A 19,934-nucleotide genomic window follows, 5' to 3' on the forward strand; every position below is an offset into this window, starting at 1 on the left:
AGGAAGAGGCAGCAAAGTGCACCTCTCCCTAGCCCTGGTCCGCCCAAATCCCCAAGTGGACTCTCTCAGAATGGCTAAAGCAGTCATGTGAGAGTGTCCTGTTCAGAACAATGGTGTTCCTCTTTTTTTTTTTCTTTTTTTTAAGAGACATTTGCACATCGGTGTTTATTACAGCTTTACTTGCAATAGCTACGTTGTTTTTGTCTGTGTTGTTGTTGTTCCTGAAAGGAGAACACGTGTGTGCAGAACAGTGCTGATGAGGCAGGTCAGAGATGGGTTGGTGAATGGGGCCACTCAGCCCCAACACTCAGATCCCCTCACAGACTGGGATCCATGTAAATGCTGCACTCTCTTTCATTAATTATTCTTTAAGAAATAAATCTGCTGTCAAATACTTCAGCAAAAATGACAAACTTCCTGCCAAATATAAAGAGCCATCAGAATATTAGCATTTTAGTATATATATGGGTATGTATAAACTCTAAAAGGCTCATTAAAAACATATTTCGTATGTGTATGTATTTGTATGTGTAAGCTTATGCAAATATGTGCGAATACATGTGCGTAAATATATGTACCTCCCTCCTCATATATATGTGTATGCACATGTATACAACGGAGCCTTTCTACATAAGTGCCAAATTTGAACTAACCTTTTGCATATCTATATTATTATGATATATAGTTCAAGTTCAGTCCCATACTGGTGCATACTCTGCAGCAGGTAGGATAGACCTGGGCAGGAAGCACAAAAGTAAAAACAACAGACAAGTTGAGGTAGTGGGAACTGGTGCTATTTCCATACACATCACTTTCACCTGAAATTCTGAGCTATAGAACTTCCTGTCTTCAACAGTCGCGGCCATTTAAGTCACATAGCAAATTCTCATACAAGGTATAGTCTTGTATGAGACTATATAGTCTTGTATGAGAAAGCCAGGGCACTAAAAACTTAAATCCTAACCTCATATCACCACAGCAAGCCCCCTCCCTTCCCTAGGGTGCCTTAAGCCAAACTCAATTCCTTCGAGGTCTGACATACGCATCACCACCGTGCACCCTCCCGTCGGGGGGCCATGCAGAATGCAGCCTGTGGGCTCACTGTACCTTGACAGCTCAGGGAAGGCTCAGACTGCGTTTTGGTCAGAAGAACTGGAAAAGGCAGGCAATGAGAAAATGAGAACAGCTTGGAGGTCTGCAGCAGCCCAGACCAAAGATCTAACTGCCCTCAGCCTCAAGTGTGGGTTACATCACCCACAGAAGCGAGACAAGAGCATATGCAGATCTCGCCAGTATCTCTAGGCCTGGTCTCCTAGCCCCAGTGCAGGCTGCTAGGCCTGCTGTGAACACAGGGGGCAGCAGAGCCTTGGGATTCTCCATGATGCTCCATCAGAGTGCACAGTCCAGGCAGCAGAGGCATTCATCTCTTGCTGGGACCTCCGTCTTTCTCCAGCAGCTGCAGGTTTGAGAAAAAGGCGGCCACCTCCTGCTCCCCACCCTCGGGCAAAGGTACCACACACACCCCCTGGCAGAGCTGCTGGCCAGCTTCAAAACGGAGAAAGGTCCTGAAGGACACCCTCTGGAAAATTCTCCCTTCTTCTTAGATGTTTGGAGGGCAGCAGAATGAGGTAAAAGACACATAGCAGGATAGTAACCAAGGGCATCAAAAGAGCAGGGTGCAGGCAAAAGGCATACAGGTGAAAGGCCTTGGGCTAGGAAGCCTCTCCTCTTCCGTGGGGTAGGGAAATAGATTGCCATGGGAGTGGAGTACTCTGGGGCTCTGAAGCGGCTAGTGCTCGGTGTCCTGGCCCTGCTAAAGGCTTCAGTGTCCATGTCTGGGATAACTGTGTGCAGTGGGGTGGGCTTGTATGACTTCTCTAGGAAGTGGTTTGACTTCTGTTCTTCAAAACATGTCCAAGTGTGGTGTGTCACAGAAGCCTAGACGTGCAAGCCTTTCAATCAGGTTCCTAAACACAGGACCGTTTTTCTTTTTTCCCTCCTTTTCTTTGTTTTATTAATTTTTTTGTAGGAGAGATTTTCTTTTCCTTTTATTCCCTTTATTCCAAAAGAAAATACTTCTTCCCTCCAATTTGTCCCATAATCCAAGTTTAAACATAACCAGATAAACACACTTAAAGCAACTGCGCCCGTGCCACTGATGCTGGAAGTACTAGTGTACGTGCCTTTAAAAAGATAAGTGGTTGAGAGATCATGTATGAGGCCCTGAATTCAGACTCAAGTGCCACAGCATCCGCAGCAATAAGCCTGACTAGAGGAAACATTCAGAGCACTCTTTTCAAGAGACTCCATGTACCTTACACTACCTGCACTAAAACTCTTTCTTCCATGTCAAATGAGAGGATAAACCCAGAACCCGTGGGTTTAGACAAGGCAAAATATGCACTGGACCCAGAGGACACATTGTGATCACTGTTTTCACAATATATTTGCTTATAAAAAAAAAACACACAGTTTAAAAAGAAATTACCTAAAAAGCAGAATTTTAAAGACTATGGAAGAGTATATAAAAGATCAATTGCATATTTTGGGTTTGAGTGTGTGTGTGTGTGTGTGTGTGTGTGTGTGTGTGTGTGTGTGTGTTTGTTGTTGTTGTTTTGTTTTTTGACACAGGATTTCTCTGTGCAGCCTTGGCTGTGCCAGACTTGCTTTGACCAGACCAGACTGGCCTTGAACTCACAGAGAACTGCCTGTCTCTGCCTCCCAAGTGCTGAGATTAGAGGCGTGCACCACTGTACTCGGTTCCAACTGTATATTTTTAAAAGTCCAATTTATCTGGGGAATAAATAACATCTACCATAGGCAGCAGTAGTGTTAGTAAGGGTCCCCTGCAGGTAACCACGGCTGCTGTGACTTCATGACGGCAACCGTATAATATGCCATGTTCAAGGGTAGCACACCTGAAAGTCCATCTGAAGACTATAAAGTCAAGGATTCTTAAATCACATTTTTGCCTGACAGAAAAATTGAAACCGCTATGTCAATCGGGAAAAAAAAATCTGATTGCATAATATATCGCTCCGTGGCAACATCACACAGGGGCCGACACTCATGAACGGCTCTAACGACCGTGCCGCAAAGCACCCCATTCACAACACACGGACAGTGTGGACAATAAACTGTCTGCAGGACAGATCAGAGGAACCAGAATTGGCAAGTTTCAGAGGATGGTCAATGTGCTTCTGACAAGTGATCCTAGAGACAGGCTGTGGCTACAGCCTGGGCGCAATGACAACTGAGCTCAGTGTTCTAGGCAGTGTCTGAGTGGGAACAGCGAAAGGGGTACTCTCTCCTCACCATTTCCTTTTAATTGCTGTTACTTGTCAGTGCCCAGAAGAAGACAGAGGGCCAAAGCTATTTTCAGAATGGGAGGAGAGAGGCATACTTAGCATCATAGGGTGTGACAAGCCAAATTCTTTTTTGTCCCTACTTCACCACGGGAGAAAAATGGAGGTGCCTGCAGCCTCCCATCCCCGTCTCTACGTAGTGTTACCGAGAGCTGCAAGGCAAACATCCAGGTTTTGTGTGCATACCTCATGTCTGAGTCAGTGTGCACAAAGGTACAATGTGGTGAGCCTCACCTCTTCTATTGTCCCACGCATACAGTTCCTTTATCCCCAGCTCATTCAGGGACTTGGACAGTTCCAGCTCCTCCCCAGCAACGTTGTCCCTGAGCAGAACCACGTGATCTGGGCTGACCTCGCACTTTGCGCAGATGACTGGCAGAATATTCTGCAGTGGCACCTCGGGACTCACGCGCACGACAGCTTTCTGTGTTCTCAGGTAATTCACCACCAGACGCACGGATTTCTGCAAGAACACACCACACATGAATTCCATGAGTGCATCTTCCTGCAATTGCTTTCATTTCTGTTTTAGTTCTAGGATTGAATACAGCAGGATTTTTTTTTCAGCCCTTGATCATTCTTCCACAAAGTTGATGGGTCCTGGATAGCATAATGCATACTGGAAATGAATGTACAGAATGTTAGTTGTCTGACAGAATCTCTCTTATTAATTAGCAACTGCTAGCTAAACAACAGAGAGAAACTGACATCCGCGAGGCACCTAAATTTAAATTCTGTATGTGTACAGCCTTTCACAGATTCTGCCTAGACATTTATATACTTTTTCCTAAAAGAAAATTGTTTGAAAAGGGTATGCATAGTTTTAGAATAAGTCTTGAAAACCAAAAATGCTTGCTTAAGAAGTCAAAATAGCCACATAAAAACATGAATATATATAAGTTGATAAAGGCATTGTATGTATTATAAGTACATGTAAGGTATGTACACAGACATGTGTGTGAAAACAGATACATGCATATATATGTATATGCATTATCTATGTATCTATGCATGTATGTATGTATGTATCTATCTATCTATGCATGTATGTATGTATGTATGTATGTATGTATCTATCTATCTATCTATCTATCTATCTATCTATCTATCTAGTTACATTGAGCCAGAAATGCATTTAATCTTTTTCAAATACCAGACATCATAATCAGAAAGAAAAAACAATTTATCTGAACTGGCTGATCTTAAGTACCCACAGCGACTCTAAGCAGCCCATGAAAACCTTGTAGGACTCAAAGCTTCATGCAGACGACTTCAGTTCACCCTCACTGCTCTCCACAGGGTACAAAGACTTTGAAAAGGTCAAGGTAGCGGTGTGCGGAGAGCCACAGATGAATGCCGGGGTCCCCTTGGACTCTGAGGAGCAGGTTTAGTGGACTTAATGAGCTGGAATTTAGGAGGAATATGGGCACAGCTCCAGCCTGGGCTTCTCCAAGAGGAGCTATGCAGACAACCTGGGCTTACTCAGGCAATTCAAACAAACATGAAATGTGAAGAGGTCTCTTCTCCACGAAAGGACTTAGTGTTTGAAGTACAATTGAGATTCTCCTACAGACTTAGGGTGGGAAAGCACCAATTATATGTTATTAATCATTGAAAATTTAGAAATTCACAGTAAACAAATTACTGGCCCAACTGCCTTAACTAGAACCTGAAGACCATCCTCAAAACCATATTACAAAGCACTGTAAGGATTTGGAATTAATTTTGCTTGATAATGTGCGGCTGCAATAAGATTAACAGCTAAGGTATTTCCTGAATGCAGCAGTATAAATATTCCTGAAAACGTTAAAATTTAAATAATATATTTTGATCATATTCTTTCCTCTCCCCCAATTCCTGCCAGGTCTTTTCTACTTCCTACTACCACCCAATTTCATTTTTTTTTCTCTCTCTCTCTCCTTCCTCTCCCCTCCCTTCTTACCTCCCTCTTTCAGAACCAAATGAAAACAAAGAGCAAAAATAGAAATTAAAACAATATTTCAAAGGCCCTATCTCTCCTCTAAGATGGTAAACATTTTTTTTTTTTTTATGGAGCTGTGCCTTCTGGGGTCATAAATCCAGAAAAATGTGTGTCAAGAAAGCAGTCACCAATTAATAAGTAAAATCAATAAAACTGAGAAATCAGTTTCTCAATCACACTAGCTACATTTTTCAAGTGCTCTGGTTATCATCATGGAAGATGCCGATTTGGGATCATGTCTACCTTCAAGGTCGTTCTAACGAACAGCTTGCCCTGCAACCCTTGCATACTGTGGAAAGGATCAATACCACAAGAATAAACTCTAGTAAATCTGGCAAGTTCAGTCTCCTGTAGCAAACCCAGGTAGCACCTAACTTTACCCGGCATAGGAGAAGAAACCTCAACACAGTGCTGTGAGTTAGGTACTCAAACAAAGAGCAACCCTAGCCTCTCTAGAACGCCTGCACACTCACACACAAAACTGTAGCTCCATATATCCTCAGACAACCACTGACCTCAGGCACCATCGTAAGGCCAGGCTTAACTTTCTCTTCGGGGACTTTTTCTTTCAGAAGTACAGTATGTACATTCAAAGACCCAATCAAAGTATTTGGCTTAAAACTCAAAGGCTGTTGGGTCTCAGGAGACCAGATCTCCAGGACATGGTGAGAAGGATTCAGGTGGTTCTGAAGGCAGAGTTCAACCAACAGGTCCATCATTGCATGGCTGGAAAAGAGAAAACAAATCATGATTAGCAACACTGTCTGTAGGTTCCCTTCTGCCTATCTGAGTAAGGCTGAACAAATTGACATGTGGATGCATGAAAATGTCTAAACTCTTATTTTTTTTTTAAAAAAAGGAGGATGTGGAGGAACACAATGATAGCAATCTTAAAACTAAGTCCTTATGCATAATTCTATAATTCCATGTTAACAGCTTCAATGCCAAACAATATTACATTTTAATAGCCCATCAAAATCATATTAGATGAAAACAAGAATTCCATTTCTAGTTAAATCTATGGATGTGCTAGGTTAACTATCTAAATTCTATAAGCAAAAACTTACACAGCCTATGGTTCCATGGCATTAATTTTTCAGTTATTTGTAAGTGTAAAGTATCAAAGGGCTAAATATTGAGTTGAAAAAAGTGACAGGTACTTTGGTAAACAATGAGCCAACAAAATTGATATTACCCAGTAGAAACTGACAGACTCTACCCAAAACCAAATCAAACAGGAATAGAAATTTTGAACATATCATAACAAATAAACAGACTGAATCATTAGTTAAACCTCATATAAGAGGAAAACCTAAAGCCAAAGGGCACAACATAAAATTATACTAAATATCCAAAGAATAACACACCAATGACTCTTAAACTCTTCAACAGCAGCAACAAAAGAAAGAACATCTCCAAACTTCAACACATCAAAGCACAGGCTGACATCCAAAATGAACAGGGATTAAAAAAAAAAAATCAATAAGATACTAGTAAATACAATTCAACAGCATAGCAAAAGGATTGTAGTCCATGGACAAGTGGGATCTATTCCTGAAATTCAAGCCTGATTCAATATATATGTGCAAGTCAACAAATAATGTGATATATCATACCATCAAATTGAACCATAAAAAAACCACACATATACACCTCAATTAGTACTAAAAACATCTTACAAAATTCTATATCTATTCATGGTTTTAAAGAAATCTCCTATCACAATATATATTTAAGAATTGACTACAGCCAGGCGTGGTGGCGCACGCCTTTAATCCCAGCACTTGGGTGGGAAAGGCAGGTGGATCACTGTGAGTTCGATGCCAGCCTGGTCTACAAAGCGAGCCCAGGACAACCAAAGTTACACAGGGAAACCTTGTCTTGAAAAACCAAATAATAATAATAATAATAATAATAATAATAATAATAATAATAATAATAATAATAATGGAAAAGAAAAGAAAAAGAAATAAAGTAAAGGAAAATGCACAAAAAGGTATGTTTGATTCAGAAAATAATACAGGTGACTTACTGGTGTGTTGTGTTATTAGGTCATGCATTTGAAAAGTTTTAAAATAAATAAAAGTTCTCCTCAGCTAAGAAAAAACACAGCAATGACTGGCTGCCCTGTTCCTCACTCCTTTGCTCTGAAGAAATCCAACACCAAAAGAATCCCCCCAACCCCCTATTTCTTGTTCATTTATTGTAACTAAAGAGTATCCAGAATGTTCTGGTTGCTCCAAAGAAACACACAAGCCTATCTCCAGGGCAATGCTTCCCACATCTTCTAAGAGGACATTAACAGCATGTGCCAACCAATACAATAACTCCCATGAAGCTGGTACCCTGTGTCCTCAGAACATTGGATGGGAGGGACCAGGACACATTTTAGCTTCAAGTATGCTTTAAGGCACAACCCGGATGAGCCCTGCAGTGATTGCTGATTCTCCCAGCTTAAATATGCACTCACCATTCTCCCAACACAGAACTTAAAGGGAGCGCACAGACTGCCATGCATAATGGACCACAGCAAAGCCTTCAGCACAAAGAAATCTCCTTGACAAGTGCTGAAATAACACTGAATTTTATTTGCTAGTATTTTATTGAAGAACTCTTTTTATTCCTATTCATTTTGGATGCCAGCCTGTGGTTTGCAGAGGATGCAGTTTGGAGATGTTCATTCTTTTGTCGTGGGTGCTGAAGAGTTTAAAAAGCATTGGTATGTTATTCTTTGAAATATCTAGTATATTTTTCTGTTGCATCTTTTGGTTATAGGCTTTCCTTTTCTGATGAAGTTTAAATGAAGTAAAATAAGTCTGGAGGTGAAGCTCATTGGCACAGCTCTTGAGAATCATGAAAGAATCCCAAGGCTCAACACCTAACACTGTGGAAAAATAAAATGAAAAAACAAAACAGTAAAACGCCATCATCAATGGGCTGAAGAGATGGCTCAGTGGTTAGGAACACATGCTACTCTTGCAGAAGACCTGGATTTGGTTCCCAACATCCATGTGGTGGCTCACAACCATTTGTCACTCCTGTTCTAGGTGATCTTGACACCCTCTTCTGGTCACAGTGGGTACCAGGAACATATTCAATGGGTTTAATATGCATGCAGGCAAAATGCTCATATACGTAAAATAAAATAAAAACAAATCTTAAAAACATACTAATTCCCATTCATGGTCTCATTGGCGTCCTAGGGTTACTATATGTTCACGCTTTGTACCTGTATGAGACTGGGAAGAGTCATTCTGGGGTTGCTACCAGCTGGTAGTTCTGGGAGTCAGTTCACACCCAGGCCTACGGATACCGATTCCAGCTAACCTCACTGGAGAATACATTTCCACAACACAAACACATGAATATAAACTATCAATGAAAACAAAATGCACATAGCCACTAACTCCTACCACCTAAACATTAAGGTCTGAAGAACAGCCACAGTCCTTGGAGACACACAGAAACATAAAGTGCTATAAAAGGGAGCAGCTGGGTTTGGGTCTTTCTCCACTGCAAAAAACACACCGCCTCCCTTTCTTTAGCAGAAGCCAGTATATGCAAGTCTATTTATTGACAGCATTCATCAATTAGGTCAATGTATATTACTTGACATCCAAGACTCAACATTATATAGCAAATGACTTTCCAAAATTGGCTGACCCAATCCCTATGTAATACTGTCCTCTGTCTTCCCTAGCCATCAAGGAAGGGATGCTATTTTCCCTGAGAATGCATCATCTTCAGGAAGAGTTGCAGCTACATTTCAATGGTGGAGTGTGGGAGCAGCTATCAATAACTACTACCATTTCAACTTCTTATTAAGTGGAAGGAGAGGGGAGAGGCACAAAAAAACAAAACAAAACCCACAACTCCAAACACTATAAACACAACAAACTAGACAAGGCTCACCATACACGTTGCATTACGCAAAACCAGAGAGTCATTTATTTAGCATTGAGGCGCAAACAGGTCCCCATACGTTCCTGGTGGTGAAGACCTACACCCAGCCCAGATCAGTTTTTATGGAAAGGTGAGGAGGTTTGGAAGCAGATAAGACCGAAGCCTTCCAAGCTGTTCCATGCTGCCCCAGCTGTCCTTCACGGTGAGAGGCCAGGAGAAGCCGTCTCCTGCGGACTGAAGTGGCTCTAATGGGAACTTGGGTGCAGAGAAGAAATCACTGGCTGCTGGGTCAATTTACTATGAGGGGTTGACATTTTATTTAAAAGAAGATGTGCAGTGGCATGACTTCTTATGACTGTGCCACTTTACCCTCCTCAGGAGCCTGTGTGAAGCAAACTGTGAGTGGGGTCAGGTCTTTTCCTGTGTGTGTCACACCTGTTAAATGCTGCTAGATGGCATTTGAAAATCTATAAGACACTCCTCAGGTCTCTACAAGCTCCTTTGGTACTCCTGGAGAAACCTATCCAGAAAGGGAAAGACAGCCCTCTGCATACTGGCAGTGCCTAAGAGTGGACAAAGTTACTAGCTGTCCACAGTCCCTGTGGGGTTTTATTACAGATCCATCAGATCCCAACCTACCTCCTGTCACCTGTGAACAAAGAACTAATGACTTTATTAATTGGGTGTTACCTATATGCCTCCACATGGTCTTAGTAGGTCACTGTGTCAGTGGGCCACAGAGTATTTTCCAAGGACTGGCAAGGCTGCTGAGTCTGGCCTCCCCTCACCATGGTCTCCTAGAGAAGTCCTGGCCCCTGGTCCATGGCTTTCCTGACATCATCCTCTGATCAAGTGCTGATGTCTTTTCTGTGGCAGCAGTTTATTAGTGGTACTTAGCCTGTGTGAAAACTTGGAATCACTACGTATGGCCTCTCTCACCCAGGGAAACTGGCTGCATTGCTTTGTGCCTCAGTTTCCTTACTGTAAGGGCATTAGGCTAGATCCCACCTCAAAGGGTTGCTAGAGACTCCATGGATTAATAGCTAGTGAAGACACTAAACAGTGTCAGCCCAGTAGTAGACACCATGTCTTTGCTTGATAAGTACATGACAGTTCACCACTCTTTTCCATGTGTATTTTATACAGCTATGCAGAGGATTACATTCTGTATGTGACTGAGTGCCACCCTGCTCTCAGCAAGTGACATCAGACCCTTGAATTGCAAAGTATTTCCCCCATCACCCAAGGAATGAAAGAAACTCAGCAATCAGAATACTCCGAATGTCAAAGGCAGAGACAGACATGTTAGGAAGATAAGAAGTGCCAGAGATCTGGCTCCAGTGATGACGACATAAGAACACCCAGGAACCTGAATAAAATATGCAGTGACTCCTCTGTGCCACTTCTCTAGCTAATCACCATCTATAATTAAGGTGCAATCACAAGTACAATAGAAGAACAAAAGCTGTAGTAAAAAGGGGGAGTGACCACCCCCAAAACAAGTAAGCTGAGCTAGAGGGCTCCTTACAACTGCCAATCTCGTTTTAATTTTTTCCTCCCATTTATCCTCCACAGCTTTTTTCTTCCAGCTGCTTTACCCTCTGCTATCCAGTGCTTTTTAACATTCATAACACAGAGACAAGACTATTTCTGGGCACTTGTTATAAACTCTACTTTAAATTTGAAAAGTGAATGGAATTTTTATAAACTTCTTTCCTCTTAAAAACGTTGCTTTCTCAATGTATACAAAGTTCAAAAAACTGTTTTGCTTGAGTCAGTGACTTGATTAAGAAACTGGTCTTCTGCCTTATATGGCCGTTTTCAGATTCCTACCGAGGGACTAAAGAAATGAAGGGTCTGTATCACCACTGTACTCAAGCTGGTGGCCAACAGGCCAATGTCCAAGAGGCCACAAGCCAACTACCCTCCTGGGATGGAGGAAATTTCTCTCTTTATTGAAGCCTGCTGTTATACCATACCCTCAGATGGACAGGATGAGGAGAAAGGCACTGAAGATACTCAGTCTGGTATGATAAAGATGAGAAGGCCTCTTTGTAGACTATATATACTCCAGTCTCCTTCCTCATGTCATCGGGCCAGTAAGAGCCCAGACTTACTCTGAGGTCAGAGTGTCTGGCCCAAAGCAGAGCCAGGCACTCCCAACAGAGGCTCTCCACATGAGCATGCTATCTGAAACTTTAGGGCTTGTGAAGACACAGGTTGATCGACCCCACCCATGGCATTCTGATTTAGCCAGGCTTGGGTGGGGCTGAAAGCTATACTTCTTACAAATTCCCCAGTGGTGTCAATGCTACAGGTATAGAGGCTCATCTTTAGAATGCCTTGATACTAAATATCAAGTTGTGCATTTGGAGCCTATGTTGGCTGAATGGGTCGTTGGGTGCTGGGTATGAAAACTGCTTTCACAGGTATATCCGGATGGTCTTAAAACAAACAATTTGTATGCATGGGCAAATCTCAAGTTTCTTGTATGGACCAAGGCCAGCATGTGGCCTTGAGCTCTGGGTGAGGCACACAAAGAGGTCAATGCAAATCCTGAGAGAAAGTCCAGTCTGACAGGTTCAAGTGGCATCAAAGAGGCAAGGCGAGATGTAATCAACGTCCTTGGCAGATAGTCTGTCCTGAGGACTTTCACCAAGGAGCATATGGACCAGACACCAACACAGTCAAGAACTAGTTAGGAGAGCAGAAATAGGCCCACAGACAGGGAGGTCTGGTCTGGTGGCCAGAGGCAAGAACTCAGATTTGAGCTGAAATCTCTAGCAAGAATCCAGTTTCATAAAAGCCTGAGCCCTTGTTGACAAATGCTAGAGAGAGAAGGATGGAGCACAGTTGCAGAGACTTCATCTCCCAAGGCTGTGCAGCTGTTGCCTGTCTATAAAAGGTCTAACAATTTGGGCTTAGAGAGAGGTATAGGTTGCTAACTGGAGAAAGCCTGCCTTCTTAAAGACAACTCAACTTTAAAACCATCTGAAAGCAATGTTGGTTGGACTATTTGACCTGATGACAGGAGATTAGCTTAAGCTAGGAATCCAGGAAAACATGGCATCTGTCCTGTTCAATACTGACGCCATATGATGTGGGTTGCCTGAACAGGTGTGGACATGTTCCGCCACGAAAGTATCCCTTTTCTGACATAACAGCTCTTGCCCTTTCTTCAGACTGTCCTCACTGTCTTTCACCTGTGTCTTAGAGGTTACCTTTCTTCAGAGTCCATAACAGTGATTCTCAATCTTCCTGTTGCTTCAGCCTTTAACACAGTACCTCATGCTGTGGTGACCCGCCTCCCCCCCCCCCCAGCCACAGAATTATTTTTGTTGCGACCTCAAAACTGTAATGTTGCTATTGTTAGAACTGTAATGTAAATATTTGATATGCAGGATATCTGATATGTGACCCCTGCGAAAGGGTCATTTGACTCCCAAGATGGCCTACAGGTTGAGACGTGCTGGCCTATAGCATTCTGTGGCCGATTTATAGGAGAGGCATGTTCCTCATTCAGGGAACGACTGTGGCAGACTTGGACCCAACCTAATTACCCTTGAGGAACTAATTTGTGATGTCATAAAAATTCATTTGAATGTTACATTCCACCTTTAGTATGTTTGTTTTTCTTTGTATTTGAAGAAAGTTAGTACTGCGAAGCCAGAATTCTTATAAGTTGTGCAGGCTGCAGAAGAACCTCTGCATGTGCAGGCTCATCTGCATCCCTCCTCAGTCTAGACTCTCTAATACAGACCTGCCTGCTTCGCGTGAGGGCTGCTTGGCACATGGTTGGCTTTCTCTGCTGCCTGACATACCCTCTGCCCAGTGGCACATACAAGTTATGATTTGTTATTCATTCTGCTCAATAGATAAATGACATTTTAATATTCAGTAACCTATCAGGAGCTCGCAAAAGGATACTTCTCCTCTGTGGGGCTGAAATATGACCATTATCCAAGCAAGCACAGTAGTTTCTACAAACTATCAGGCGTTGTGTTAGTGAAAACATTCCCTTCCCTACAATAGCAAGGCTTGGCAACTTAAATGCCAGGCTCTTAATTTTGTTATTTCTTCACAGAAAAGACAGACTCCTTTATTAGGGAGAGAGGGAGGGAAGGAGGGAAGGAGGAAAAAAAAGAAAATTTGGCATGGTAACTCCTTTCTCTAAATAAAGATGCTCTTTAACTGCTTCTCTTATAGGCTTAATAACTAAGAAGTGAAGTCCTTATATTGCTTTACAAGGCTCAAGACCTGGAATGCCCCACACAGGGGTGCACTTGCCTGTGCTGTGGTGCTTAGTGCACAGTGGTTCTTAGGGGCAGAATTACAGGCCTGAATGCTGGGAGAGGTTTCCTTCTCTTCTGGAAAAAGAACCATTTGCCTGTCCGTTCGCCCTGTGAACCAACGTGGATGTGACTAATTTTCTACACTAAGATGACACAGCCCAACACTGTCAACACTTAAGAGCCTTTTATGAAGCTCTCACCGGAGCTGAGCATGCTGTGTCTTCAAAGATATTCTCTTCACTTGTGCTCCCAATTAAAGCAATGGGGCTGCTGGCTTCCTTCCCACCCACCATGCAGAGAGCTGGCAACCCCACTCCTAAAGGCCTGCCAGGCCTTCTTCCTTAGTCAGGAACAGTTCCAAACCCGATCCTTATGTCTTAATATTTAAGAACAGATAGGGGCTATTACTTGTGTCTCTAAATTCATGAGCAGCTCAAAAAAGCCAAACCATCTATGATTTGCAGAATGGGGTCATAAGCACTCACTCACTAGCAATGTTTTCTCCATCAGGAAATACATGGTTTGGGGCTGGCTGGGTTTGTAAACTGCTGTTTAGGGCAAGATGAGCAGGATCTTTGCTAAAGCCACTGCTTAAGCAGAAGAGGAAAAATATATATAACAACAACAACAAAAAAAAAAAGCGAGCAAGAGCCAGGAATCTGACATCAGCCCACTTATTATTATTAAGGATTAAAACATGCCCTCGCCTGTAGCACCCACAAGGTGGCCCAGGGACAGAGGCTTCTGGGCCAGTACAGGCTCTTCCTGACTCTATGCTTCCCTGCTTAGAAGAAGGTTATCTGAATAATTGATGAGGCTCTCAGTCGTCTGGGGTAGCAATCGTACAGAACTGCACGGTGATAACTTCTGCTCTACAGGGAAAAAGAAACTGAAGCTACAAAGAGTACAGTGCGTTCACTTGAAATACTTTTTCAGGAGCATTTCTACATTGTAGGAGGAGCTCCACCTTTCCTGGTGCTTGCCAAAGAAGATTCTAAGAGAATCTTCTAAATCTAAGATAAGAAAAGCAGTAGCTATCAACTGGAACAAACTATAAAAATGGTACATATATGTTTACTGGTAGAATGGCACACATTCTAAAATCATTTTTGAACTATGATAGCAAAACATACTCCTTACATTATAAGGCTTCATGGGAAATCTGTGATGAATGCAATGCCTACTTGTGTGAAACAACCAAACACTTACAATTCAGTCTCTGAGGTGGGCCTTGGGGAAATGCCACAAGGTGTCAGTCACAAGTCCAAACACTTCCTCCTTTGATGCTAATGTGAAGATATTCCTAAACCTAGGACAATGGCTGCAAGGGGAAGCCCTACTGAAAAATAACTTCTTACCCTATGCTGAGAGTTAAGATTTTCAAAGACAATGTGATACTACCCATTACAACTAAGGCATGGCATCTTAGAACACAACACTCCAGTCTTGGGTGTGTACCAAGGCTGGCAGTAATACTCATCAACACTGTGTTTAATTATCACATAAACTAATTTTGAAAATTTATGTATAGCTGCACTTTCCTCTGGGCCCAAGTTCTGCCAGGATAGCCTTATAGTCCTGAATCCCCTCAAGGCAACAGAGAGCCTTGATGGGCCAGTCAACCCACACTATTCTCAGTGGGACGGTTTTGGATCGCCTAGGCAGTGATCTTGTGCCAAGCTAGAGCATGAATTCTCACCTGGGTCAAATTCAACATGGTCACACCCGCTCTTCCCACACACATGAGAACCTCCACCCAGGTATCAGGATCTTACCTCCCGCTGACCACACTCTGCCTCTCCAGACCGTTGGGCAGAACCACAGTGACATCCAAGGTGCTATTGTGTACGGCCTCCTCCTTCATGTGGATCAGGCTTTGCTGAGAGCCCAGTGTGGCATCATGAGGCAGTTTCTGTTCACTGTGGACATTTAGGACAGCAGGCTTTCCAGGAGGTGGTGGAGCACGGGCCTTCATCTTCCTTCTTGAAAATGATAAGACAGAAACACTAGATGAGGGTTTTGTGCTTGCCTCCGTATGATTCATCCTTAAAAGCATTTATGGCTTGCTTCAGAAATGCCTTCAGAGCTGTGGGGTCCTTTTACAGTTGTTTGTCAGCAGTCTCTAGGACTAACAGATGACATCTCCCACAAGCAAGTAAAAACCAAACCATGGGAAACATTTTTGAAAGTGTTTCTGAAAAAGAAACATCCCAAAAATGTGTTCCCCGTCTGAGAGCAACGTGTCCTATTTTCTAGCCACCCTGGTCAAGGTGGAGGGGTGAGCATTTGAGTTTGCTGGCTTGGGTTATACGTGCTGCTGCCTCACCACTAATAAGTAGGTTGGCATCCCTAATTTTCTGCTTTCATCCTCTCCAGCTCAGGATCTAGGACACTTCTGAAGATATGGATCTATGACTATATAATACTGGATGCCCTGAGAACAAATTAAGGCAGCCGGTGTCATCTAGAAAGTGTGTCAGTGCAGTATCATCAATACAGCCACTGCCTTGGGTGTGGCTGTGGGTAGCAAAAGGATGTGAGTGGTAGTGTCCTAACACACAACTCTTTTGTCTTCATTTTCATCTCATTTCAAACTATAGCTTGATAGCTCACTGAACCTCGGAGGCAATTTCCCAAGCCCTGTCAAGAGGACACCCACCTGAGGGACACTCCAGGTAGTGAGGAAAGGCTCCTAGCATAGGCACTGCATTCTACATATGTAGATGTGTATATCATATGCATACATGCATATATGTGTATATAAAATATGTATGTTTACATAATATTTACATATAAGCATATACAAAACTATGTGCATATATATGTAAATGTATATGCATTAGTTTATACAGCAGGTCCTAATTTGTAGAGTCCCTGTGTATTTTATTGTAATAGAAGCTAGGACTTTCTCAGCAGCATTTCACATTCATGGGGATCTGTTATGATAACTTTCACAGTTTACCTAATAACCACTTCCTCGTTCAATCATTACTTTCCAGGTCTCAAAACAGTTTGCAGACTGATTTGGAGCTCACTTGAAGGCCCACAGTCATTGAGTGTCAGGCAGAGGCAGGAACTATACCTAGCTGCCACCCCGGGGTTCCTCCTGCCCGCTTCCTCCCCACCCTGCACAGGCCTAGCCAGATCCACACAGAGGCATGGAGATGCCACCGCCCACCCTGAACTCTCTTGTCAGCTGACTCTTGTAGGCATTTTGACATGTGGATTCAAAGATATCAGATAGCCTTCTAGAAACTTATTCGCAAGAAGCTTTTGAGACTGTACTCCATGACAGGATGACATAACTTCTGATGGCAGACTAGTAGTCAGACCACATCCCAATGCTATATTTTAACTGTTATTGCTTATTCCCTTTTCATTCGTAGACATAGATAACTAATAGAACATTTCAATAAAAATTAACAAATTATTTTTACAATAGTATATTGACAGTAACAGTTAAAAGTACAACAGAAGTTTTTAAAAGTAAGCTTCAAAATATTTGTTTAGGAAAATATTTTTAGGGAGGACTACATTCTAGCTATAGACCGTGTAACAGTCTAGAAAGACACAGTAAACAATTACCAGTGGTGGCGTCTGGGTGATGCCAGATACAACATGTGCTTTGCTACTGTAACGCGTGTGACTTGTAAAACACAAGACATCATTTGGAAATGGGAAGCAGCAGGAAATGGGACCCAGAAGAGGCTGTGAGCTTCCAGATGTCCCCACCACGGTTAACACAGACTGAGGAATGTCACTTGGTTGTTATTCTTCGCTATGGTAAGTAGTTATAAATTAACTTAAAAAAAAACCATAAGATATATGTTATAGTATCTGCATGTTATGCTATGTTTTTAACTGTTATTGCTTACTTCCTTTTCATTCATAGACATAAAAATCAAAAAGTCAAGAAAGAGTGGTACACTGGAATAACCCCCAAGACTCAGGAGGCTGAGCTAGGAAGTAGCAAGTTCCAGGCCAGCCTGGACTACTTAGGTGAATTTCATGCCTGATGTGAGCTATATGAGATAAAGCAATTAAAAAATTTTTTAAAAATAGAGTAAAATAAAATTGTTAGTATGAGAGGACCCATTATTTATTGTCTCATATTTTTATCTGTGCTACTCTTAAGGGTAAGACTATTCCTGCTTTTTCAATAACAAACGGGCAATGTTTCCCAAATGTTACCAAAAAGTAGAGCTACCCTCAAGCCCAGGCAATTTATATAGGGTCTGAAATTTTAACCACTATATTATTCAGTCTCTTTGAAGGACAGGTGCTAATCCCATTTTAGAGATTAAAAACATGAGCGTGAACATTCATCAATTAGCCTTAACTCCAAGTCAGAAGTCTGAATTACCTCCAAAGGTGCTTACACAAATAAAATTTTGTTTATTTTGTAATTTTTAGGAAAAGAAATACATTTTAGTCCAATTTTGCAGAGCCAGCAGGGAGCTGCTCAGTGTTCAGTGCTATTAGGAACATAGCACTATTAGGAAGGCAACGGGGTTCAACCATTCCTTCATTTGTTGTAAAAGCAATCTGTCGCCATCATGTGACAACACCCCATCTACCCTACCGTGCTTATGAAACCAGTGGTCCAAAACCTCACAACTGCATAGTCACATACTAGGTTCTTTCCCAGTCAGTTTCATTGTCCTTAGATTCCTTCCACAGTATTTAGAGATCATCTTGGGGCTGTTCCTCACAGCACACGTCACAAACTACCTGGTATTGCCCCCTGACTATGGCCTGACTCAACTTGGAAAGGTCTAATACTCCAAGTAGAGTTGTTTGTTCAGAACAGTGGAGTGTGTGTGTGTGTGTGTGTGTGTGTGTGTGTGTGTGTGTGTGTGTGTCACACGCGCACAAATGCATGTATGCAGACAAGGCGAGTCAGACAATATTTAAGAAAATTAGAATATTTCCACAACCACAATATACATTTCTTGTTATTTCTGTTAAAGAAGAAACTTAACAATGCACCAAAAGTGGTCACCAGACACAGTCAGCTGTGTTCATCCCAGTGATGGAGGGAGTGTCCGTCTCAGTGACACCATACACCTTTGCCCTACCAGCCTATACTGATAACCACACCTTTTGGAGTCTTCATCCTCGTTCCTGTCTCTTCACTAGCCTGACAACTGTTCAGCAATTTGTATATTAGCCTCACGGCACTCTGCCCTTGCCCTAGTCTTCGTTTTATTCTGGTTTCTTGAAGACCAGTTTCTGTGTGCTCCTCTCTATGTGTGGCAAACCTGGGGACAGCCCTATGTCCCATATGAAGAGACCACGCTTCTGTACTCAGCATGAAACCACATAGGGAGCTGGAAATGCCCTGTGCCCATCACCGACCAGCTAAATCCTAACAACTGGAATGTGTGGATTGTAATAAAATGCTAAAATAGCATTATTACAGCCACGCCTTTTATTTCCTTTGAGAAAAGCAATTAGTGTACTACAGAAATCTATACAAAACATACTGGTGTACTTATTAGTTTAAATTTTTGATAATGGACAATTTCATATTTGGAAAACACCACATAGAGAACTCATGTGAAATCAGTGCCTGAAGTATGTATGGATCCTAGGAGACCCTTCAGTGGCGCTCTAACTGTGACCACACACATCAAAGTCAATTAAAGAATGCTGTGTATATTGGACATATGAGCCACCTCCCTGGCCACTCCCACTCCTTCTGATATTTCTATTAAAAGGTAGAGGCACCACACTTGTCTATTACTAATCATTTCTAGAAGGCATGAGATGCTGTAGACAAATGTTCTTCATATTTGTATATACAGCTTTTCTATTTCTTGCCCCAAATGTTAGAAACCATAATTCTATGCAATAAACTTATTTGTTTCATACAATACCTCATCCATACAGCTTCAGCACTACTTAATATAGTATTTTTATTTTAGATGATTTAAGTTTATATGGTGATGAAACATATGAAAATTTATATTAAAACTAAACTCAATGGAAAAACATGTGTTAAAACATGCAAAAAACAGAATATCACAACACTTTCACTAGTATGACTAACAGAAGAGGAAATACATCTGGAAATATTTGAACAGATTTTTAACAAAAATAATCAGAAACTTTTAGTTTTCTAGCTAGATGTTAATCCAATCAACACTGACTGTTTAAATTTTAAATACAGCTCACATAACACTAAGCTTTAATCACAGGTTAATTTTCTGATGAAAATAATTGTTTCCTCCTCTCATGGGCTCCAGTCTATTCTCCTGTCATCTACCACTCCTTACTTGTACACAGATGAGACACTTATATACAACAGCTGGGAGCTATGCTTCAAGTATGACCAAGAACATGCAGCGTTTGACTCTCTAATCCAGGATTTCCTCACTTCATACATTTTCT

At 42.0% G+C, this 19,934-nt stretch overlaps 1 protein-coding gene across 1 annotated transcript in view; it reads right to left on the reverse strand.

Annotated features, from left to right (window-relative positions):
- Cobl (cordon-bleu WH2 repeat protein) overlaps nt 1-19,934 on the reverse strand; it is a 231,435-nt gene that overhangs the window by 131,019 nt on the left and 80,482 nt on the right. The window contains exons 2-4 of the mRNA XM_051165055.1: nt 15,317-15,523; nt 5,862-6,072; nt 3,600-3,828 (exon numbers count right to left, since the gene is read on the reverse strand). Of these exons, the coding sequence (XP_051021012.1) occupies nt 3,600-3,828; nt 5,862-6,072; nt 15,317-15,523 (647 nt within the window). The remainder of the gene's footprint in view (nt 1-3,599; nt 3,829-5,861; nt 6,073-15,316; nt 15,524-19,934) is intronic.

This window comes from Acomys russatus, chromosome 22, assembly GCF_903995435.1.
Source record: "Acomys russatus chromosome 22, mAcoRus1.1, whole genome shotgun sequence".
Taxonomy (NCBI): domain Eukaryota; kingdom Metazoa; phylum Chordata; class Mammalia; order Rodentia; family Muridae; genus Acomys; species Acomys russatus.